At 29.2% G+C, this 26,301-nt stretch overlaps 1 protein-coding gene across 6 annotated transcripts in view; it reads right to left on the bottom strand.

The window, feature by feature from the left end:
• LOC142329346 (uncharacterized) overlaps positions 1-26,301 on the bottom strand; it is a 310,193-nt gene that overhangs the window by 126,770 nt on the left and 157,122 nt on the right. The window contains exon 6 of one of the 6 annotated variants that reach the window (XM_075373841.1): positions 18,988-19,069. The exons of the other annotated variants lie outside the window; for them this stretch is intronic. Within the exon in view, the coding sequence (XP_075229956.1) occupies positions 18,988-19,056 (69 nt within the window). The 5' untranslated portion in view covers positions 19,057-19,069. The remainder of the gene's footprint in view (positions 1-18,987; positions 19,070-26,301) is intronic. 6 annotated transcript variants of the gene reach the window in all.

The following is a 26,301-nucleotide window of genomic DNA, read 5'->3' as shown; positions in this document are numbered from 1 at the left end:
AAACATTGCTCTTTTTTATTCTGGTTTGGTTCTATCGTGATGTATTATTCCAGTAAATATCAGTTTGAATTTTGAAAGTCGGAAGATTGGTTACGAAGATATAGAAACATTTCCGAATAACCGTCATCTGTTAGATCGAGAGCGTACCTGATGCAAGACAAAAGTTAGCATTTAACCTACTATCAAATACCTCGATTGAATTTTGAAAATCGGACAATTGTTTGGAAAGATATTAGAAGAGCACCTCCTACACCTCCCAAAACAGCGCCCCGGGGGGGGGGGGATGGTGATGAATTACCTAACCTCGCACGAGGTGTTCGCATCATCTCATCATTTTAGCCGGGCACATGCAGTCCCAACGGGAAGCCCATTATTATTATACAAAGATTTTCAAAATTTAATAAATATCATTTCATTTGACGTAAATTTAATTCTGTTAATTTTATAATATTATTCACCCGATTGATTCGAATCAATCAGTTGACACAGTCACAGTTCACAGTTCATTAACTCAATTCATTACAGTTTGTGCTTCAACCGACAAATCTTCACTACTATACATTTATATATATATCCAAAAAATTACAATGAAATTGTAAACCATACGGAAAGAGTCTAGCAGATATCATTTCTTCCGCTGAAAAAACAAAAATTTCTGTAATATAAATAAAACTGTTTTTAACAAAACGATATTGACATCAAAAAAAGATAAGACACAAACACTACAGTTCTATTATTAAAATCTGTTACTAATTTAGAATTTTCTTTAAAAAAAATACATGTTAAATATATGTAATCTACAAAAAATATATAAACAATAATAGGTAATAAATAATGTTTAACCATTCCATATAATAAGAAAAAAATAGAAAAATTGTTACAAAACTCTTACCGGCCCGATTTCATTTATTAAACAACGAATAATCGTAAGAATTGTATTATTTTTATAAATGTGATATGTATTACATACAAATGAAATCGTGCCGGTAAGAGTTTTGTAACATTTTTTCTATTTTTTTCTTATTATATGGATTGCTTAAACATTGTTTATTATATATATTATCTTATATATGTTGTCTATTTCATATATTTAACATGTATTTTTTTTAAAGAAAATTCTTAATAACAAATTTGGCAATAAAAATGTAGCGTCTTACTTTTTTTGATATCGGTATAGTTTTGTTAAAAATAGTTTTCTTTATATTAACGAAATTTCTGTTTTTGGGGGGAAGAAATGATATCAGCGAGACTGTTACCGTACGGTTTAAAATTTCATTGTAATTTTTTTTGGATATCACTGCGTTTTGTTAGATTATTCTTTTATTTTTTTATGAATTACTGATTATCTTATAGATTTATTATTAAAATTTATTGCCTTAGAACAAACAAATTGAATTTCACGGACAATTTGGTTTGTTGATAGTCATATCATTCACTTCATACCATTTTCTTCCCTTTTTTTGTAAAACTAGTATAATAACATTTACGAATCGAAAATGCGTGATGTAACTTTACACTTATTATTTTGTACGTGTAACCCGCGATTTTTATTGTTAAATTCGATTTTACCAGTCGAATTTATTTCTATTTTATTTATTCCTTTTTAATAAAACTAGTATTAAAATACAAAATCCCTTGTGAACTAATACTTTTATATTTTTTTAAAGAAGTGATGGGAATTAAAAAAAGTTGTTTCATCTTCAGTACTTTCATTTAAGTAACAACATTTACTATTAAAACAAGCTATAAAATATTTTCTTTCAAATTTTATTATTTCGTGTACATTATCAAGTTTTTGTACGCTACATAGTACTATCAAGTACTGCTATCTAGCGGTGCGTTTTGTAAAGGTACATTAAAAAAATGAATAAAATGACATATTCGAGTCCTGCGGTTCATCAAATGGGGAAAAAAATGTTGTCTAACAAAATTCAAGGTATTATTTGAAAGTATTCTTTATTACTAATCTAATTGAACTGAAATATAATATTTTCACGTTTATTTTTTTCCATTTTCATTTCACTGTTAGGTTGCGTCATGTTTAGAACTGTAAACGTAGTTCGTTGACTTGGTCGCCTCTTACCGACCAAGTTCTACCGAACTCCGTGATAGTCGTTTATATACATATTAGCCTATGACACTCCCGGTAACATAAGGATTACAACGTGGGATCATACATTTAAATCGGTTCAGCCATTGAGCTGCTACAGAGGAACAAACATACATACATACAAACAGACACATAAATACATTACAGTCCGTTTTGGGCAGTCGTGTAATGAAATCGACTTCAAGAACAAGACAGTGAAATCTAATATTAATTCCTTTTTCAATTTTTTCATTAAATTTTTGCACTTTTAAAAGTTGATGCTGGATTTAAAAAAAACAACTTACAAACTAATAATTTGGCGCTGATAAAAAATTTTCAATTTTAAAAAAATCGAAAAAAGATTACGTTTTACTTTTCAGTGTTTTTTAATTTTTTTTTAAATTTTATTTGAAATATGAGTAGGGCTTTAAAATTCGCTTTCCGTGTGAGAAGAAGTAGTACAAGAGGAACAAATGGAAAAGTATATAACGTGTGTCATGATATAAATAAAAAATTCAGAAAAACTACATAAGGAAGCTATTACAAAGAATGAATTAAGGCTAACAGGAATTAGGAAATATATACTTGTTTACAACAGTTTTCCAACTAGTTTTCTTTCATTTTTACGTATAAATACTTTGGATAATGTTATTCGACTACAAATTCTTACGCTATAAATATCCAGTATTTAGCAATAATGACGATAATGAAGACCAAAAATATATATATTTAAATTGATCCATTTGTATATATAAGAATTAAAAAAACCCTTTACATCTAACTTTGAATCTTTTTCTTTATTGAAATCTATTGGGAAACTAAAATGCTAATTTTATAAATTGAAAATATTGAAATTAATTTACGACCTATAAGGAAAATTTTAGAAGATTTAATAAAATATAAAAATATTTACATTAACACGGAGTGATTCAAAAAGGACTTCTTAATTTTAAAAGCATATAACAATTTATTGGGATAACTTAAAGGCCCTACTGAATTCTCATTTCATTGAAAAATATATGATATTTGTCAGCCAACATTTACTTTGGTTCGATATGCCTTCCAAATTTAATGCGACTTACATCCCACCTGAAGTAGATTTCATTCCAGACTGCAGCCAACAAGTCGGGCGTTATCTCTCCAGCTGCGGTATTAATTCGAAATCTTAACAAGATAAGCAGGCAAAAACTGTACATAAACCCAATCTTTAATAAAACCCCCACAAGAAAAAATCTAGCGGGGTTAAATGCAAGGAGCAAGATGGCCATGAAATTTTATCTTAACGACCGATCCACCGACCTGGGAATCGAGTATGAAGAAAATCTCGGACTTCTAGGCGATAGTGAGATGGTGCTCAGTCTTGCTGATAGTAATTGTGTCCATCTTGGTCATCATCGTCTAAATGAGGAATTAAAAAATTTGAAGCATGTCCAGATAAACGATACCATTTACGGGTGCCTCCTGGAAGAACTGGCCGTACAGTCTTTATTTGTTTAGGGCATAAAAAAACACTGACCTTAAGGCTATCACGAATGTGTTGCAAAGTTTCATGAGGGTTTTCGTTACTCTATATTTGGCAGTTATGGATGTAAATAAACAAGACCGGACGCAGCTGCGATTTCCAAATTCTTTGGAAATCCCCTAAATAAAAAAACACACAAAAACCGTGACTTGAATATTTCCTACTTTTTTGAGTTTTAATTTTTAAAGACTGTAATCTAAAATATTTAAGACTGTAATTTAATTTTAAAATTTTAAAACTAATTTTTAAGAGTGTTAAATGATTAAAAAATAGAATTTTGATGTGAATTGTCTTATGAATTATAAGATTCAGTAGAAGGTAAATATAAGAAATTTCGATAAAACAAAGTCATAATTGATTTGAATAGCAAATTTAATTTAAGCAAAACTGAGTGCTTATCGTTTTAAATATGAAAATCTATTAGAAACCAGTTTCATATGTCTCACTTCCCTCCACTGTTCCTCAGGCGCTTCGCAAGTTACACTCAAGTTTCATCATATAGTAATTTTCAAAGGAGAGTTGTGAACGGATGCGTTGTTTGATTGCAATAAATTTAACATGTAACGATAAAAAAAATTTTTAAATATTATAAAAACTAATAATTTGTGTCAATAAAATAATATCTTTTACGAAATTTCAGTCGTGTTTAGCAATATATATTTTTTTTTTCAGAATATCGTGAAATATGCGTAATATCTAAAACAGTTCAATCAAGGAAACGGACAGAGAATAGATCATAACAAGATGAATCGAGAAAGATGCCGCTAACATCAACCGAACAATGTGTTTAGACACCGAAATAACTTTGGTTTTATTTCATTCAACATCCACGAATTTAAAAATCAGTCATATGAGATGTATACGTGTAAACACTTGACTGGGACTCCCACGTCTCTTCGCGAAAAAAACCGAGACCCGGTGTGGATTCCCTTTATGGGATGCTCACATAGGAGGCATTGGTGTCAAGACCGAGTCCCAGCCCCTGGAGTGGGATTCAAGAAACGACATAGTCGGGCCTGGATACCTTGTCCTACGGGTTGTTGGCAGTTACTAAAACGATCCAACCGGTGGGTTGACGGGAAGGCCCGTTAGAGGGGACAATCTCCTGGGCTGTGCTATGCTTAACTGTGGGTCCAACCCTGTGGGTAGGGGAAAAAACACTTGACGGTATACCTCTCACATATTCTATTTCAATTTTTTTTTCTAATAAGGATAACGAAGCTTGATTTGAGATTTCAAAATTTCTTATAGACAAATTTCAGAAAATTGTTTAGGTTTTAATTTTTTTTCTTTTTTATATTGTATTTTGAAAAAAAGAAAAGAAAATCATTTTACACAAGAATAGTCGGAATCCCAGCAAGAGGTTTGGAATAGTTTTATTTAGACAAAATTCTTTCAAAATAGTGTACGTTTAAAGTTTTGTTAGATAGATTGTGTAATAAGGTATACATCATTTATCCAAAGAGAAGGCACCAACGAAAAGTTTTAAGTAAAGAATTATATTTCCTGATGATATTTAACGTTTCCAACGGCAAAGGTTGTTCTTAGATAAAAAAATAACAAACAAATATAAAAATATGTTAAATATATTGGACATCATGTCTAAAAAATTAAATTGCAATAGAGAAATTTTGAAATCCATCAATTTTTAATTATTTTTCAATTTATTAACAAGAATGTAAATACAGTGTCCCATAAGTTTCCATACTCAAGAAAAATAAAAACGTTTTATGAAAACCATTTTTATTTATTATTACTGTAATTATTTATTCTTATGTTTTCTATGTATGGAAACTTATAGAACATTCTGGAGATAAATATCGATAAAGATAATAATTAAAACTACTGTAAATTATTAAATCAAAAAGTGATAGATAAATGTTAGTTGCTGACATTTTCTGGAAACAGATAGAGTTATTTAAAAAGGGTTAAAAAATAATGTGTAAGAGTTAAAGAGAGAGAAGAACGAGAGCAAAAGAGAAACTGTAACATGAAGTGAGCGAATGAAGTTAAAGTGCGCAAACTGTGACGTGACAGAAATAAATCTACCAACAGCTGGACACACAACTGTACCTTACATTTGTGCCCGCCCTACTGCCTACACTGTTAGATACACGCACTAAATCGTTTTATTACTACATAATAACAGAACATAAAAATTACATTTCCGAAGTAAAATTCAAATTAAACTTTTAAAAAAAGATTATTAAACTATTATAAATTTATTAAACTCTTGTAAAGTTTTGAGACGAACTTTCCATTTTTTTTAAGCGCTTATTTGTTTATAATAGAATATTATAAAAATATTAAACTTTTATTTAACTTTATTTTATTTGAACATTAGGTCTCGTAACGTTGTTAGTAAGCGATTGACATCAGATACAAATCACTCCTGGAAGTAATAAAATCACTCTCAATGTTGTCAAGAATAACAAACATTTCATAAAAGACTTACAAATGGAAATGAAACCAAGGATGTGGTTTTACCAGAATTTAATTTTTTTTATTTACCGAGACGATCATGCTTTTGCATAATATTTACCAAGCTTGTCAAAGTATAGATGATGTTTTACATGAGTGACAGCTTTATTTTATAAACACAAAACTCATTTTATGTTAAATATCATTACTATCAGAGAAAGCAACTATTCCTATACTTGATGTAGTTATATCTTTACCGATGCGCATTGTTTATTTTTTCCAACCAGTTCTCTAGCTACTGCTGCTTCAGGTGTGTTGTATAAATTAGCAACTGCAATCATTACTCCGGCTTGCCAAGCTTGAAAGCAGCCACCAGCCGTAGACCGAAGAAAGAAGATAGACGAAACCTGACTTTACCCCGTTCAGCACTTTAGGGCCACGGGACGATTTGAGGTTAGTGGCGTATAATTCATAGTGGATTACTGCCAACTCATGGAAGAAAGTGTAGGCCAAAGAAGAAAGAAGAAGTCAACAAAAGAAGAATGAAGACCAGCAACGCGACTCACCGCCACGGACTGGAGTCCGGTAGAAGAGCCCAGCAAAGAAACAGCACGAAGGGCAGCCACAAAAGATGATCTACAATCCTCTTACCCACCATCCTAAAAACTTACAATTTAGTCATTTAGTACATTTCAGTCAGCACATGCGACTCTCTCCGGAGAAGGGAGCGCATTGTGCCCTCCAAATAATTAGGGCCCCGGTAGCCCATAGGGTGCTAGTACCGAAAGGACTTCAGCGGATGGACTGAAGGGAAATAACGCCGGGAGCACGAGGCTCAAAAGCTTAGTCTCCCACGGTTAGACCCGGTAAATAATTTTCATGGTGGTCCAAACGGATAGGAAACAAATCACCAAATCCGTCCGTAAATAAAACTTAAAATTTATAACCGCCTCTAAATAACCCATGAAATCCGCTCGATAATAGGAAGATACAGCAGCAAGGTACATTGTCCAGGTTCTGCGATCTGTAGTGAGAAATATTGAAACTCCCGCCATTCTTGCGTTCCGTTCCGTTCCGTTGTCAAGCTTGATGTAGCTGCAGATGCAGTACAGTGTAAGTGTAAATGTACCGGCAAACATGTAATCTTGATCAGACTTAGGTCGACCACTCCCGAGCGTGATATTAATTGAAATCCTGAGTTTGCAGCTTTAATGCTTAACAACATTGATGAAATTGATGACTACCTGAAAAATGTAATGTTTTCAGATGAGGCGACGTTCCACATTAGTGGGTCAGTAAATCGGCACAAAGTTAATAAGATGAAATTATATATATTAACAGAAAGTGATAATTAACATAATAAAATAAGAATACTTTTGATGTTTTAGCCTGATTATAAAGTGAATTATCGAAATTAAAACTCATCAGCAAAGTTGTAGCAAGTATGGTGTAGTACCTCTTACATCGATACGTAATCGAAAGCAACCAAAAATATATTACTTTGCGTTATCAAACAATGAATTGTTCAGATTGACTGTACGTAAGACTTATATCTTTATCGATTAGTTTAAACCTTAACAACTCGCTTTATACACTGTGTTTAGAAAAAAACTGTGTAATTTACTATGCATTTGGCACCGTTGGTATTAATATAATTGTATAAATTAAGTTTCCACTTACCAACAATTGAAAAAGTGTAAATCTTAGTACTTTCGAAGCTGTTATTCCATCTTATGAGATTTTCTAAAAGATGTTAATTTTTATTTAAACTAATAATCGTTTTTAAATTAAACTGTTAAGTTCATAATAGACGGTTGTCAAGAATAAAATTAATTCATACATCAATAAGACAGTAACATCATGTTTGTAAGATGTTTGCGACTATTTATATATTATAAATATAATTATAATATAATATATATATAATTATAATAGTAAATACAATAATATATATATTTCTATATTACAATAATAGTCACAAACATCTTACAAATGGGATGGGTAACTGAACGAAATTTAGATCCGGTGTATTGTCATCACAGTTCCGTTCCGAAACCGCATCCCAAATACCTCGGACTCCCGGCCTCTTCGCAGTCTCCACATGGCTGCCCGAACTTTCACCACTAAATCGATTGGGAGAGCCTTTCCCGATATGGTGGTAGCCTCGTAGGAGGTTATTTTAAAAACACCAGTGCATACAATTAAGGTTCTGCACTGGGTACTCCTTAAATTTTGAACAAGTGCTCTATTTATATCCAACCTATGCGCCTAAACAGGTGCCGTGTAAGAAATCAAGCTTTCGAATACATCTCGGTACACCATGTACATTTGACAGCCAGACAACCCATAGTCCTTCCGAGCAATCCTCCTAAGTTTGTGCATCATTGAGACGGCGTCCGCCGCTTAACTAAAGGGATCATTACTAGAGCGTCGACATTTGCAAAAACTCCGATACACAAAATTTTGACAAATTGCTATACATTACTTGTTTACTATGCTACCGCGATAGCGATAGAGCTGTGATCGAAAAAATAGAATTTGTTTTCAAACTCCGTATTAGAGTGGTATATCTTTTCTTTCATCCGGAAGGTATTGGTTTCGAATCTCGAACAGAGTTGGTATTTTTGTATTCTAAAATATTCCTTTAAAAATCAAAGAAAAGTGAAAGGTCTTAGCCTGTTGTTTTCTGGTAAATCTGTAAATAAATTTATACAATATGCGTTTATTTTTAAGTCTGTTAGTTTTGAAAGTTATTTTACTTGGTGGAAAAATCTTGTTGATTTTTAAATCTGCAAATAAATAAATTATATAAATAAATAGAGGCGTGTTGAATTTAATACGTCTTTGTATTTGTTAAGTTTATTTATTTTAAGTTTTATGTATGTGTATGTATATTTTTTCCCTTTTTTTCTTGACAATAAACTTCGAATTTCATTTCACTTTGATGATTCAACCACAGTTTCTACTCTTGAATAATTTTTACCCGAGAACTATAATCTATTTATTAGTCAAATAAATTTCTGAAAATTTAACGTTAAGAAAGTATTAAAAACGGTAGGAGAATAATAATTATGAGATTAATAGAACGGTTAAGTTTACATACTTCTATCGGTTAATAATTTTTTAACACGTTACCTAAGAACTTAAATAGATAAAAATATATGGTATTGCACAATATATTCATGTCGTTGCCAACATTTAACCATAATGATAAAATCGCATGTATTTATCTGGAAATAGAACTCTAGAAATAGAGTTAAATAAAGTCAGTTTTATAAAATTTCTTATAAATATAACAAGAGATATTTTTAGTATAAAATTATTTCTTATGCAACTATTTTTAAATTTAAAAAAGTGAAATAAAGAAATGATGTAATATAACATGTAATATTTAATGAGGGGATTATATTTATAACTGTTATTTGTTTATTAAATCAATGTAATTAATATTTTTATATTTCCGATTTTATACATTTCGACTCTATTTATAACTCTAAGTAAAATATTTTTATTACTGCAAAATACAAAAATGAAATAATAATACCAGTTTTTTTTTTACTTGATAAATACTGAATAAATTAATACTTAAAAAATACAAAATTATGTGTTTTAATAATTTTAATAGAGTAATACGAAGTAAAAAAGTTGAATTATTTAATTCAACTTTTTTCTGTTGATCGAATTTTTTTCTTTAATTATGTATAATTTGATGGTTGCGGTTCAAATAAACACACCTCTCAGGAATGATCGGTCTACGTCTGTATAAGACTACACCTTATTTACCTGTCATAAATTATCATTGTCCTTCATCTCATTGTCCGTAGGAGGGGTAACAAATACGTAATTAGTTTTTACTAATTACCTTCTCTTTCGCCCTTCCAGCGTGTTTTTGGACAGATTTGGCAATCAAAGAGCCCTTGCTTTCCGCCATCTTCTGATCACTACAGAAAAAACAACTAAACCGTTTTCATATTCCTTCCACCGACTAAACTAGGAAAGGGAACGAACAAGGAAAGTTCCATACACAGGCGGAGTAAAAAAAAACTACCTTCCACCATCACGACAGGGTTGGCACTGCAACAGTGACAGTTCTCTCTCTCTCTCGCAGCCTCACGTACAGCTTCCTATATGCGCATGCGTACAACAGCCAAACACCACGCCACTATTACAAAGAGTCTTGTATCTTTTTCATAAACTGAGGGATGGCTACTGACATTAAGCTTAAGGATTATATATTGCACAAGTATAAAGAAAGAAATTAAAGAAAAAAGGACTCATTTTATTAAATTTTATCGATAATATCAAGTGAAAATAGGGAATGCCGAAGTTCCACAGTGCCTTTACGCGAGCCGCCACTGGACAGCAATTTATCGGTGCTACGTGTCAGCACCGATAAGTTGCTGTCAATTATCATCTAGGCATAACTATAATCAATAATTAACCGCTGGCGGTCGTACAATTGCCTTAATATGAAAGGATTTACTCATCTTACCGTGAACCATACTTACATTCTGTTTATTTGGGCTCAAAAAAACGTGCGCACGTGCACAAACCCACCCACACACACACACACACACACACACAAAGTGCTGTAATGCGATGTACGTTTAAATATGCCTTATTGCAGTATGGCATTTAGCCGATTTTATGTTTACAGTTTGAACAAAAAACATGAAATGCTTATTGATAAAAATTTTAAACTGATAACAGAGTTGCAGTGTAATTGTTGTAAATACAATAACCCAGTACTGCTGAAAAATACGCAAAACAACCTGGTATAAGAGACCGATGTTTCTTCGAACGAATAAAGGAACATTTTTTGTGCGGCCCGAGAATTTTCAATGGAAATTTTATCTAGGTTGCAAATGACCGCAGGAGTGGAAAATTTACACCTGGAAAGTACTCGGAAAGATGAAGGTATTTGTGAAAAAAAAACAGCTCTACCACACTCTTAGTTTCGTTGAAAATAAAAGTCAAGTTAGATCGGCTATATCGCTGGAGATAATTAAAGAATCGAAACTTTTTTTTTTAAAGAAGCGTCTTCCAAGAACTTTACGCTTTTTAAAATTAATTTAGATAAAAATTCGTGAAGGTTAAATTTCCTAGGCTCTCCTAATAATCGATTTAAAATTTTGAAAATGCATTTGAAAGTTTGAGTGCGCTTTTGTATATGATTAAATTTTCATGTATCTAGAGACTTTATTTCAGGCTCTACACAATTTGGAAAAATCGCAATTTTTTTTTGAAATTGGATTGAAAAATTATTGTACAGAATAATTTTTCTTGAAATTCGACGCGTTACTTTATTGTATGAAAATGTTCTTTGAGACAGTTGTATATATTATCTTCATAAATAACCTTTAGGTTACTTAACCTTAGTTAAGGTCTTCTTAATTTATGAAGTTTTAGACCCTTATTCTAAAAATAGTAGGAACTTTAAACGAATTCGATATTTTACTTAAGAAGAAAGTTATAGCAATTTTTTTTCTCGAAAAAACCACCTCATTTCCACCACTATGGTCCGATTTTACTCATTAACGAATTCGACCGAGATTTTGGGCCGTTATATTTTATGTATCAATTTGAAAGTGATCGGCGTAAAATTACGGCAGATATCGTGTCTTCCACAAGAAAGTGAAATATATATATATATATATATATATAAATGTATATGTAAACTTTTGAACTGACGGTAGTTTTGGTTTTTGGGATTGTGAAACGCGAAGATGTGTCGAATTTTTCCGGAAGTCGAAACATGGTACTCATTGCAATAGGTAGCTTTCTTATGAAATCTACTTAAAAGGTAAGACACTACATTTCTATTATCAAAATATATTATTAATTTAGAATTTTGTTTAAAAAAAAAATATATGTTATATATATGAAATAGACAATAGATAATAAACAATGTTTAAGCGTTCCATATAATAAGCAAAAAAAAAAAAAAAAGATAAAAATGTTACAAAACTTTTACCGGCCCGATTTCGTTTGTATGTAATACATATCACATTTACAAAATTAATACAATTCTTATAAGTCGTTGTTTAATAAATGAAATCGGACTTGTAAGAGTTTTGTAACAAATTTTTTTTTTTTTTGCTTATTATATAAAACGGTTAAACATTGTTTAATATCTATTATATCTATTATTATATATCTATTGTCAATTACATATGTTTGACATAAATGATTTTTTTAAAGAAAATTCTAAATTAATAACAAATTTTGATAATAAAAACGTAGTGTCACTTTTTTTGATATCAGTATCTTTTTAAAAAAAAAAAACAGTTTTATTACAGAAATTTTTGTTTTTTGAGCGGAAGAAATATATCTTCTTTTTTTTAACCTCCGGGTCCACAGTTAAGAATTGCTTCAGAGGATGAGATGAATAATTTGTAGTGTGTGTGAAAATGCCATGCCTTACCGGGATTCGAACCAGGGACCTCTGGATGAAAGGCCTAGACGCTACCACTCGCGCCATGGAGGCCGGCAAGAAATGATATCTGTGAGACTTTTATCATACGATTTTAAATTCATTGTAATTTTTTTTTGGCTTAAAATAAATTGATTTAATGAGTTTAATTGTTAAAGGAACTGCAACAACTATATAAGATAAAAAGAGTAAAAAAAAAAAAAAAACAAATAAAGAGTATATGAAAAAGACAATTAAAAAATAATAATATAATTTAAAAAAAAAAAAAAAAAATCAAACTCTCACAGTATATAGTCTACCACATCAAATACTGTAATATATTTGTTTGTGAACCCGTTTCTGAAATAAAACAGTCCAATAAATTCTTAAATTACTCAACCAAGAGTTTTACAATCTTTAAAATCAGAAAACATTAAAACTACTACAAAAATTTGGAAGGAAGAAATTTTTAGAAGTTTAATATTAATTTTCCTTTGTTTCATTCTATAACATTCAGTAAAAGAGAAAAAAAAACGTAATCTGAGTTATAAAAAACAAATATGCTTCTTTTTTTAAAATTAGTTCAGCTAATAATTTATCCGTTATACATTATATTAAATATGTTATATATTTTATTCTGTAATTAATATCTTTTACTTACCGGTATTGTTGAAGTAATTAAAATATATCAAAACGAACAGAGTTCAGTGCACTTGACTATTTACAAATAATATAACATAAAAATAAAATAATACTGTATTAAAATTTCATAAAAAAAAAAAACGGGTCTACGAACAGTTTTAACTGTCAGCAGCTGTTTGTCGGTTACTGCGTAAATTAATGTTACAATAGTCAACAACTCCCCTGTCCGCCGCATCGTAGTGCTGATGTCTCGTTGTCTTGTAGGAGCAACATAAAAATTCGTTACTCTCTGTATGACCTTGGTTATTCACCAAACGCTTGTATACGCATCAGGGATGATTCAGTTATTTAGTATGATAAACAACTTTTATAACGTGTGGTGTTTGTGATCTTTACTCGTAGATTGTTAAATACTGTTTCAATATTGGTAATATATATTTACGTTTAATTATTTTTACTTATTTGTTTTATAATAATAGTATATGTTAGTTTTTAAGGTTAATATTTTCTAAACATCTAATTTAATAAGATACTTTTGTTTGTTTGTCTCCTCCATAAAACATAATATTATGCATTTATTTATATATGAATTAAGTTGCATCTTTTTTTGTTATAAACCATTAGATGGTTTTTTTTTTTTTATGTAAACTCCTTTCTGTTTTGAAAAACCATTAGGAAATACTATGAAAAATAATGTTTTATTAGTTTGGTTCTCTAAAAATAAAATTTTACTAAATATCAAATTTAAAATTATATTCATAATTGATTTATGAATACAGAATTATGCTCAAATTTGTTATACCATTAAAACTGATTGTAACGTGAATGATTTTTTTATCTTTCTTTTTTTGACAAAACGTGAGAGACATATTATTCAAATAGCTGAAAAATTAAAAACATTATCAAGTATTTAAACGTGATTTTGTATTTTAAAAAAAAATCATCTTTATATATTTAAATAAAACTTTTAATTCGTGAATTTACACTCATTTTTATAAAAATATTTGATGATAACACTAAATGACTTCCTTGTACGTCTATTAAATTACATATACACATTATTTTAAAATGAAGAGTACATAACATTTTATTTCACTAATAACTTCTGATATTTTGTCATATTCAGTTTTTTTAATTGTTATTGAATTATTATTTATCGTAAACCTTTTTTTACAATGAGAGGTTAAATTATTAATAAATCAATATATCTAAATTAAAAAAAAGTTTCAACGTTTACTTAAAACGTTGAAACTTAAATAAAAAAAATCTGATGTACCACATGACTTCCTGGTACGCCTATTAAATTACATATAGACATCTTTTTTAAATAAAAAGTACATAAAATTTTATTTCATTGTAACTTCTGATATTATTTCTTTTTTTTATTGAATTATTATTTATCGTAAAATTTTTTACAATCAGAGATTAACAATTATTAATAAGTCAATACATTTAAGTTAAAAAAAAGAGTTAAAAAAGGAGATGAAGTCTGATTCAAACTGATGTGTCTTCCCCTTGTAAGATCCAAATATTTCATTAATTAAAATGTTATTTTGCTGTAACTCTGGAACTAATTAAAATAAGTACCACTTATAATATATCCTTGCAAAGCTCTCAATGAGGACTTATTATTGCAGTTAAGAAAAAGTCCAAATTGTTTTGGATTTTGTAACTAATTGTTTTGTTGTAACTAGATGTTACAACAGTCCTAAATCCAAAATTTCAACATCCTACGGCTAATCGTTTTTGAATTATGAGTGATACGTACTTACGTACGTACAGATGTAACGCCGAAACTAGTCAAAATGGATTTAGGGATAGTCAAAATGGATATTTACGTTGAAATCTGAAAACGGAATCACAATACTTCCTTTACTTCATACAAGTAGGTAATAATGGTGCTTTAATAATACTAGTACCATTTTTGTACCCTTACTTTTTTTACCCTTACCCTTACCTTTATTGTAAGCGAAACAGTCAGAATGGGGAAAATGGTGCAAAGAATAACTTCCACAGGCCATCCCTTTAGGAATTCCGGAACGTGTGTGAGGAGAAATATCGCAGGGTAATACCGAACAAATTACTTGATTTAAAAAATCAAGTAATTAATTTTTTAATCAATTTAAAAAAAATTTAAATTTGACTTTAATTTGATTAAAGTAGAGTTATAAGGCCGCTATAACTCGCAAAATTCATTACTAATTGACTAGAGTACTGATAACGCGGCACGGACTTTGACCTGGCACGGGTCCAAATATCCTGAGAACTGGTCTGGCCATTTGAGCAAAAAAAAAAAAAAAAAAAAAACATTTGGAATCGTGGGTACTTTTTCGGAATCTGACAGCCAATTTTTTTTTACTAAATACTTAAAAATAGCTTTTTTGAATGCTTATTTAAAATAACGTTGGAAAAATAGAGGTAAACATAAGGAAAATATTTTAGTTAAAAAATCAAAACTTTTTTTAGAAAATTGATACTTAGACAAAATATAACGTGTTGATATACGTATGATTTCGTCAGTACACGAAATCTTACTAAACATAACCGATGTGCTCGCTTCGCTCGCTAACCTCGTCTAATTAAGGTAAAATATAAAAATTATGTAATTAAGTTATATATAAAATTTTGGCTGTGAAATTTAAAAAAAATTGGCTATTAAAATAAAAAATTAAAGTACATTATTAAAATAAAAAATGTGATCTGGACACCACAGTATTCATTGTTCGCCTATTAAATTAGATATACTCATTTTTTTTAATGAAAAGTACATCATTAATAACTTCTGATATGTTTTTTTTTTTTATTGAATTATTATTTATTGCAACAATTTTTTTTTACAATAGAGGTTAATAATTATTCATAAATCAGTATATTTAAATTAAAAAAAGGAAAAGAAAACAGGAGATGAAGTCTGACTCGAACTGATGTGCCTTCTCCTTGTAAGATCCGAATATTTCATTAATTAAAATTTTATTTAGCTAAAACTCTGGAATAAATGAGAATAAGTACTAATTATAACATATCGCTGAAAAACTCTCAATGAGGGCTTATTTTTGCAGTTAAGAATAAGTCCAAAATCCATATTTGGATTTTGAGCTTTTTTTGGATACTTTTGGTTTAGTCGATTTCAATCAAAAGGGAAGGTTCACAATTCGTATTACAACAGTCCTAAATCCAAAGTTTCAACATCCTGCGGCTAATCGTTTTTTAGTTATGCGAGATAGACATCTCGCTGAAACTAGTCAAAATGGATTCAGAAATGGTCAAAATGGATATTTCCGTTGAAATCTGAAAACCGAAATTTTTGTGTTTCTTACATGGAAGTAAAAAAGTGAAATAAAGCGGCTGTCGGATTCCGAAACAGAACCAAATCTTGCAGTTTTGAAATGCGTAGGTCGATCGGAGCTTTTATGCGACTTCAGGTATTAACCAATTCAGGTATCAGGTTAATCTTTATTTCAAATATTGTTATAGTTAAAATGCCGCACTAGTGTTTAGAACATTTTATCCAGATTTATGACTTTGAGTCAATTAAAAAACTGTGATTTAAAAAATGAATAACTTGAGAAGTGCAAAAAAATGATTGATTTTCTTCTAGTTGTCAAAAATGTTGTCGCAGTAAGCTTTGTGAGGTAATATCGCTATTTCTATGATGTATTTTTTCTTAATGGTTCGTTTAATCGACGGTTGACTTTTTAAATAAGTCTCTTCGTCCACTGCCAAGGAGTTATGCCAATCTGTAGATGATGATTAGCCACTCAATCGAGTTCTACCCTTGGCGATTCCATAGGTGAATGTTCTCCACGATTGTCGATCATGTATGGCTTCTTTAGCTGCGCTATTGTCCTGCTGGTATCGCTTTTGATAGTAACAAGCCAGCGTGTCCTTGGTTATTCTGTTTTTCTTTTTTCGCTGACCATACTGAGCATAATCAAACTTTCTAAGCAAGTAGCGTGCATGACGTGGGTAAAGTATGTCATTTTAAGTTTCGTGATTTTAGCTTCGAGTGAAATTTCTGGTTTTATACGTTTGAGGACTTCTTTTTTGTGATTCTGGCGGTAAATTGGATTCTGAACAGTCTTCACCAGCACTACAACTCGAACGCATCGATTTTCAGCCGTTCTGATTTCCTGAGAGTATCTAGATTAGTATTTTGATACTAAATACATTTTAGAAAGCTAGTTTTTTCTTAGAAATATGTACCAATTTTTTTAGTCAATCTTTTCATCATACACATCTATTACGGTACTTTACGCGAGTTGTAAAACAATTTGTTTCTAATAAACATCATTGAAAACAGCCAGTACATTATCTGAAGCCACCTTAAATTTAATTGACTAGACTACCAAAAGATTTTCCTGGTGAATATTGCAGGGAATTGAAACCGGCTCAAAAAATCTTTTAGGACTGGCTTGCATAGTTATTCCTCAGGAAATATCACGTAAGTCGTTTTTCAAAGTCTGTTGAAAATTCAACCGTTGTATGTCGGGTACTGGGCCGCTCCAATGTTTCATCCACTCATTATCCAAAACAGACATCTTTATTCTTTCAATTTATATAATAATGTTTGAGCCGTTAATAACAATAGTTTTATCCTATCATTCAGGCAGTCGCTTTATATTGTTTTCTCTTAGACAGATAGTTTTGTTTTGTGTTTTTCTTTTTTAATATTAATATGTAAAATACGGAGAAATTTTAAAAATATTGTTGTAATAAATTTAGTAAGAAATATCGATAACCTTTTTTAATTATATTATAGTTAGAAAAAAGTGGAAAAAAAATTTTTTTTTCATTGGACACTGGATTGTTGTGTTGCTAATCTGTTTTCTTTTAAATTCCAAACAAGGCTCTTTTTTCTGTGCCGCCTCTTCAGTTTCTTGCTCTGCTATTACTTCTGCAGGACAATACTTTAGTCGTTATAAAAAATTATTATTTATGTCTACTGATAACGAAAGCGTAACTTCTCTTTTCATCGTATCCGTTGCTAGGATATGAAGAAAGTTTTTCTAACTGGGAGAATCATCGGATTTTAACATAGAAAAGATTATTTGTGCGTTTATTTCTGCGATGTGAATTCAATTTGGAATATTAAAGATTCCTGGTTTTCCGATACAATAAAAAATAATTGCAATAATTGTGTGAAACACATAAATAAAAAAAAAAAAATAAATAACTGAAAATTGGAAGGGATTTTTCAACACAAAATACAATACAATTATCATATAAGCCAAATGAAAAAAGTTATAATAATTTGCATAACATGTTTTAAATAATAAAGAGTTACCAGAATATTCCTCAATAAAATTTTTCACAATATTTCAAATCACTTAAAAATGTTTTCTATGTTTTTTTTTTTGTATTTTTGTCAAAAACATAATATATTAATGTTTAGATAAAATATATTAATAGTTTGGGTAAAATCCAGCGGGCGAGTGACTTATAGAAATTGACTCGAATGACGGAAGGATAAATCACATAACTTTTTATGATTTAACTAGTAGCGGCTCGTAGCTAAAATTAGTTGGGGAGCTGGTCCAGAAAATCTTTTCTGGACCTTTTCAAGGCCATGGTTAAACTTTCAATAAAATAAAAGAACTTAAGAAAAAATGAATCGAATCCAATAGCTGGAAGTGGGATAACAATCTAATTCTACACTTTATCACGTACAAGAATCATACACGGTTTTTAAGCACAATGTGCTTAAACCGTAGTAGGTTTAACCGAATACGGTTTATTATTTATTATTTTAAATAATAAAATATCAATACAGATAACATTTTTTAGTATTATTAGATAATAACTTAGTAAAATGTCCGCTTAAAAACAATATATTCCAACGGTGCTTAATTTAAATTTCTATGTACACAGAAACAAATACATAATTAGTTTCTTACTAATTACCTTCTGTTTTGTCCTTCCAGCGTGTTTTTGAACAGATTTAGCAATCAGAAAGCCCTTACTTTCTGCCATCTTCTGATCGCTACTGAAAAAACAAATAAACCACTTTTATATTCCTTCCATCGACTAAACTAGAAAAGGGAAAGAACAAGGAACGTTTCATACACACGCGCAGTAAAAAAAAAAATACCTTCTACCAGCACGCTAGTGTCGACACTGCGGAAGCGACAGTGCTCCCTAACCCTCGCCTACAGCTTCCTATGTGCGCATTCGCACAACAGTCAAACACTACGCCGCTGGATCTGTGAAGCATACAGTCCTACAAATATTTTTGTATCTTTTTCATAAACGGGGGATGGCTACTGACATTAAGCTTAAGGATTATATAATGTACTAGTATAAGAAAAGAATTACAGAAAAAAGAAAGAAGTCATTATATTAAATTCTATCGATAATATTAAGTGGAAATAGTGGTGCCGCAGTTCCACAGTGCCTATACGCGAGCCGTCACTGAATTTAACTCATTTGTAACTATATCGTTTTTTCTTAAACGTTTAAAACACTGATTTGTTGAATTTTATTTCCGTTTCATGTGTTTTACTTTTTTTTATTTTGAATTTTACTTTATTTCATGTTACTACATAAATTTTTATTATGTTGACTTTTTCAAATAACTTAAACAAAACATGTAACCCTATTGGTACTAGCAATTTAAATTATATTGAAAGATAAAATAGGAAAATTAAGAGGCGATAAAATATCAATTAAAATGATAATCTAAATGTTTTGTAAATTTATTTGTTAGTTTCATTACATTACACATAAAATTTCATAAACTTATAATTTTGTTGAATTGTATACACAATTTACAAAATCACACGTATAAACAAAACCCCAAGATTTTGTTATATTTACCAGTATTGCCAATCAATAGCACTTTGATGATTTTTATAAAATATTTTACAGTTATCTCTGATTTTTAATCTTCGAAAAGAATTTCCTATGCTACATAAAAAAATTAATTCTGTTTCACAATTTAGTATTTCTAACAACCTTGTTCCGTAAAAAAAAATTACGAAGGACACAAGTTTTAGTAACAAACTGGAAGATAAGATTACGTTTTAAACATTGTTTACAAAAAATTTTAATTTTAGATTTAAACCTAGGTGCCCTAAATTCAGGTCATCTTTTCTTTCAATTTATTTTGATAACGGTTTGGGTTTGCTTTTTTAGTAATATTTTCAGTAAAATATGGTTCAGCAACCAGACGCAATCTTTGGTCTTAAAGATTATACTTTAAGACCATATAATAATGAAAACAAGTGCCGTTCGACCGTCTCTTTTTGGAACGAATGAATAGTTAAATATCTCTTTGAGAGCGTTTTTCTCGATTAAAAAAGTATTTAAGTAAAGCAGTTTACCTATCAACTATCATAACATCTTCTACTACTACATGTAATACTGCATGACTCAGGTTCAAATCTAGTTCAAAATATTATGTTTATTATTTTTTTTTAACGAATTTATTAATTAATATTCGCTGTCAATTAATGACACTGTCATGAAATTGATCGGCAACAAATCGATCATAACTAAAATTTAAATTTTAATTAATTTTGCAACTTTATTGCCATTAAGTGTAATATAACTACCTCTTTTTTAGCCTCCGGGAATTACCGTTTAGGTATTACCTCAGGACGTGAATGAGGATGCTATGTATGAGTGTAAGTGAAGTGTAGTCTTGTACAATCACAGGTCGACCGTTTCTGAAATTGTGGTTAATTGAAACCCAACCACCAAAGAACACCAGTATCCACGATCTAGTATTCAAATCCGTATAAAATTAACTAACTGCCTTTACTAGGACTTGAACGCTGGACCTTACGAACTTCCAAATCAGCTGATTTGGGAAGACGCATTCAACACTAGACTAAACCGGTGGGTTGGATTATAACCATCTAACTTTAAATATGGTTAAACCCGTTTTATTATCCTTTACAGTTAGACATAACATTGTGCTAATTGCGTGGATATAATACCAATTTATAATAAAGATAGCAAGATAGCATTTGTGTTGCCTGTTAAGACGCAGGGTATTTAAATGAGGAACTTTAAATTTTATTTAAAGGACTTTTAATTATTAAAAGCCCTTTGGACAGCTGCACTCGGCTCCAGCCACGCTACAGAAGCTGGCTCCGCACTAGAATAGTTTGGTCTAGTTCCTTCATTCAGAGACTCAACTTGTGTTTGTTATGAATGTACAATAATTAATATAATAATGTTAAATATATGATATACAAGTTCAAGAGTATAATAAAAAGAATTTATATTATAAACCTTTATTTAAAGTCAAAACCTTTATTTATTTGTATGAAACAGCGAACATCAAATATTTAGAATAATTTAAATCCAACCGAGGTATTAAACCAAGGCGACAAATTATGAGAAATTTATTATATTGAGAATATTATATTTTATTCGGTTACAAATTTCTTTCGAATAATCAAAGTAATTTCGTTTGCAACAAAATAAAAACCATAGTTTTGCTTTGAAGCGCTTTAATAAAACCCAAAACATCAAAAATAAAAACCATAGTTTTGCTTTGAAGCGCTTTAATAAAACCCTAAACATCACATTATTGTTAAATATTTAGTATATTTCTGTGTAAAATATATTATAACCTCGTTGGGCTTCTTCAAAACGTCTTATATTTTCAAGATACAAAAATGTTCTGGATTATATTTTGGAATATTTAAGTATCAGTCTTGATGACCTATATTTAGAAAATGAAAAATGTTAACTTACCTATGGGTTTATAAATTTCAGTTTTTTCTAAAAAAATTTCTTAAAAAACCATACATATCTCTAACAAAGACAACGGAACCTTTTTTCGAAAAACTCAACACAATTCTTCGGCTTTCGAGAAAGGGGTTTCCTTTGATATTTTTAATAAATCAAACTACTTAAAAATCATCCCATCGATTTATTTAAAATAAAATTAAAAGGTTTTTTTTACAGACTATTTTTGAGGCAATTTAAGATAATACTAATAAAAAAAATATAAAATCACCCTGAACTTTCTGCGTCCCTTTCATCACGTTTATTTGTACAAATTATGTTTATTAACGCCTTCTAAATTATTAATTAATTTGCTGTTGTTATTTACATTCTTGTACGAAGTACAAGGTTTTCAGATTTGAACGGAAGTATCCATTTTTACCATCCCTGAATCCATTTGACTAGTTTCGGCGTGATGTCTGTCCGTACGTATGTATGCATGTATCACACATAACTCAAAAAGTATTAGCCGTATAATGTTGAAATTTTGGATAGGATTGTTGTAAACCCCTTGATTACAACCGACTGGACCAAAACAAAAATCTAAAAAAAATTGGATTTTGGACTTTTTCTTAACTGCAGTAATAAGCCCTCACTGAAAGCTTTTCAACGATATTTCATAAGCAGTGTATTTATTTTCATTGGTTCCAGAATAAAAGCAAAATAAAATTTTAATTAATGAAATATTTGGATCTTACAAGGGGAAGGCACGTCGGTTCAAACCCGACTCCATCCCTTTTTTTTAAACTTTTTTTTAAATTTAGATGTATTTATTTATTAATAATTATTAATTTCTGACTGTAAAAAGATTTTTACAATAAATAATAATTCAATAATAACAATATAAAATATATTAATATATACTAAAAAATATCAGAAGTTATTAATGGAATAAAATTTTATGTACGTTTAATTTTTTTTAATTGCGTATATGTATCTAATAGGCGTACAAGGTAGTCATGTGGTGTCGTTAAATTTTTTTACTAAAAGGAAAAACAACAAATTATTTAGGCAATAAAGGGACAGAATTCTTTCAAATAAAACTAATACAAAATCGTTTAATTATCTTTCTTTTTCTTTTTTAAAATCACCCCTTGCGACTTTTCCTTCATTATTGAAAACAAGTGTTGTGTTGTAAACTAAAAAATAAATTAATTAAGAGAAAGAAAAAAGAGAAGTGTTTAACAACTGAAGGGCTGTTGCCCTTGTCCTCCATAGGTTTACTTGTTTGTTTAAAAAGGAAATTAACACTTACCCTTTATTTTTAACAGAACAAGGTGAAGTATACAATTAATTTCATTTAACTCATTACTTGCATTTCAACTTTCTCTATTTGTTTCTCTTAACGGTCACTTGGAAAAAAAATCATAAATAACTTAAAATAAGAATTTAAAAATTATTTTTTTTCTCTTTTTACGGATATTGTTTTTTTTTACAATTTTTTGTAATCTTTTATTTAGCCATGATTTGGAAAAATGTCGTACCACCTCAAATTTAAAACTTATACCCTTAATATAAAAAAAAATAAACAGTTGCTAAAAGAGCAGAAGACAGTGTGTAGAATGATTGTTGAACATCGAAAGTCAAATATAACTTCAAGATGGATTAGGCAGCATTACAAAAAAGTTAATTGGAAATAAAATTTTACTATTTTTCAACAGACGGGATATCATTATGAGTTTTTTTGGTTAATTATTTTTAGTATATATTGAGGTATGCGTAATCGATTGTGCAGAATTATCTATTGTACTCCGCGTAAAGTATTTTTAACAGACATCAAAGAAAAAGGAAGTTCTTGATTTGACCTGAATGTACTTTATATTTTTTTTATGTATGTTCTTTCTTGCCTTAGTTTTAATCAAATATAACTTAGTCAAATATAACTGAGATTAAACATAAAGATTATACATTGTATCTGTATAAAGAAAGAATGAATGAAAAAAGGACTCATTATATTAAATGGTATGGATAATATCAAGTGGAAATAGGGGGTGCTACAGTTTCACAGTGCTTATACACGAGCCGCCACTGTTTGTAAAATATGTGATCGTATGGATGTTAATCTTCTATTAAAGTCAATATTAATTTCGCTTTTAACTAAATTAATCTAAATTAACATTTATTTTATTATACTCTCAATTAATAATTTTAATTATGCCTGATTATTATATCAACACAAAGCATGAATCTACGACTGTTTATGAAAAATGTCAGGGAAATTAATAAAAAAACTGATTGTGAAATTTGATCCAAAAATAGAAAATGGGAGTTAAATAAAAATATTTATTGTTTTTTTTTTTTTGTTAAAATTTGTGAAGTTTATAAAAAAATGGCATTATTTGATAATTTAATTAATAGCACGTGATATTTATTCTTTCGTGTTTAAGCTTTTTTAAAGTACTAACTTTAAATTATTTCTATAAATAATTTTCAATGATTCCGAACTACTATTTGCATTACTATTAATATATATATATATATATATATATATATATATATATATATATATATATATATATATATTATTTTGATTTATAATAAGAAAAAATAATTAATATAAATTTTATTGTTAAGAAAGATATTTACTAAAACATAAGATTTATTTCCTTTTTTAAACAAATACAGCCACTGATAAAAAAGAAAATTTTTGTAGCATTTGAAAAAAAATCTCATGTGTACACTACATGACTTCCTTTTACGCCTATTAAGTTACATATAAACATTTTTAAAAGTACATACAATTTTATTTCACCAATAACTTCTGACTTCTTTATATATATATATATATATATATATTTTATTATTGAAATATTATTTATTGTAAATTTTTTTTTACAATCAGAGGTTAATAATTATTAATAAATCAGTATATTTAAATTTAAAAAAAAGTGCAGTAGTTCCACAGTGCCTAAACGCGAGCTGCCACTGATTAATAGTGTGCTTTTTAACATATTTTTTAATCGGTATTTTATTGAACTATATGTTTAAAAAAGAATAATTATAATGCATTTTATTATTACATTGAATGTGCTATAAATTTAAATTTAACTATCTTATTTGTTTAGAAATATGACTAATTCTTATTTTACTTCAACGTAATGTATCTTAAGTTATTCGGTATTATAACATCACAAGGGTTATCCGTGGAGGTTACATGTAATAACAAAATTGTATCCTTTGATTCGTATCAAATTTCATTGTAATATCTTAATACATGAATGTAACAATAAATAATATGAGTCATGCAATAACCAAGAAGGGCTAAATGATTAAAAATAATCTTATATATCTAAGAAAATTTATTATTATTTGTATTTAGACGGACTAGATAACCTTATAAAATGTATTATATTACATTATCATAAAATTATTATCCTTTTTATGTTTTAATCTCACCCTAATTCTAAATATAAATTACCCCTAACCGAATTTTACAATCTAAATAGAGTTTTATACCCCATTACAGGTATGACCTAACATTACATCACGTTATTTCAATCACAGTTTTACGACAAACAAGCAAAACAATATCACTAACTTTTTACAACGTTTAAACTGAACTAGTACAAATTACAAAATACTGTAAAAGACAGTAGACACGAAACCCATTACAATTCATTCTCACTATTCATTGGATTCAAACCAAAAGCATTTCCGAGGACAAATAAATGAACCAATTTAAACAACGCCTTACACCATTCCGTTTTATCATCCCCCACCCCGACACATATTATTAAACTACAGTTACTTTGTTCTTGCTTTATAACAAATCGCCTTTATAAACGCAACCACATCATTTGTACTTATACTTATTTAGCGGGTTATGTAAATATATACATGTTATCTATAACCTATATACTAAGTTAATATGTAATGCATAAATGCAAGCTCTATTTTTTTTGTGCCGGTCTGCTTTTTGATCTTTACAATACTTTATCCATCTATTGTATTTTTTTATATGTATAAATTATGAAATTCTGCAACTACTGGTGTATTGTATCGTTATATCTTTCTTAGTATATATATATAGTATTATTACTATGTATTAATCAGAATAAAAATTTATTTATATAATATTCGATCATTTTTACTGTCAAAAAATTAACAGATTGTAGTAACAGTGACGTTAATTTAAAAAAAAAATTAAGTATCATTTGTTTTCAGTAATTTATGAAAAATCATCATGGAACACTGTACGCTTCAACAACGTTTACAAATCATAAAAATTTTCTATCAAAATATGGAATCGGATACAGCTACTTACGTGCACTTCCCGATATTTATGGTTTGTATAATTGACCCAACAAAACCGTAATTAATTGTTTGGTTAAAAGTTCAAAGAAAATCTTCTTTACTTGATGTTGAAACACCAATTCAAAAAAGAAATGCAAGGGATCGTGAGAATATTGCTGCTGTAAAAACAAGTGTCATAAAATCGAAAATTTATCGTTCACATGAATTTCTTCTACAACACGGCAA

This window comes from Lycorma delicatula, chromosome 8 (genome assembly GCF_047948215.1).
Source record: "Lycorma delicatula isolate Av1 chromosome 8, ASM4794821v1, whole genome shotgun sequence".
Lineage (NCBI taxonomy): Eukaryota > Metazoa > Arthropoda > Insecta > Hemiptera > Fulgoridae > Lycorma > Lycorma delicatula.
This window is presented reverse-complemented; position numbering and strand designations above follow the sequence as displayed.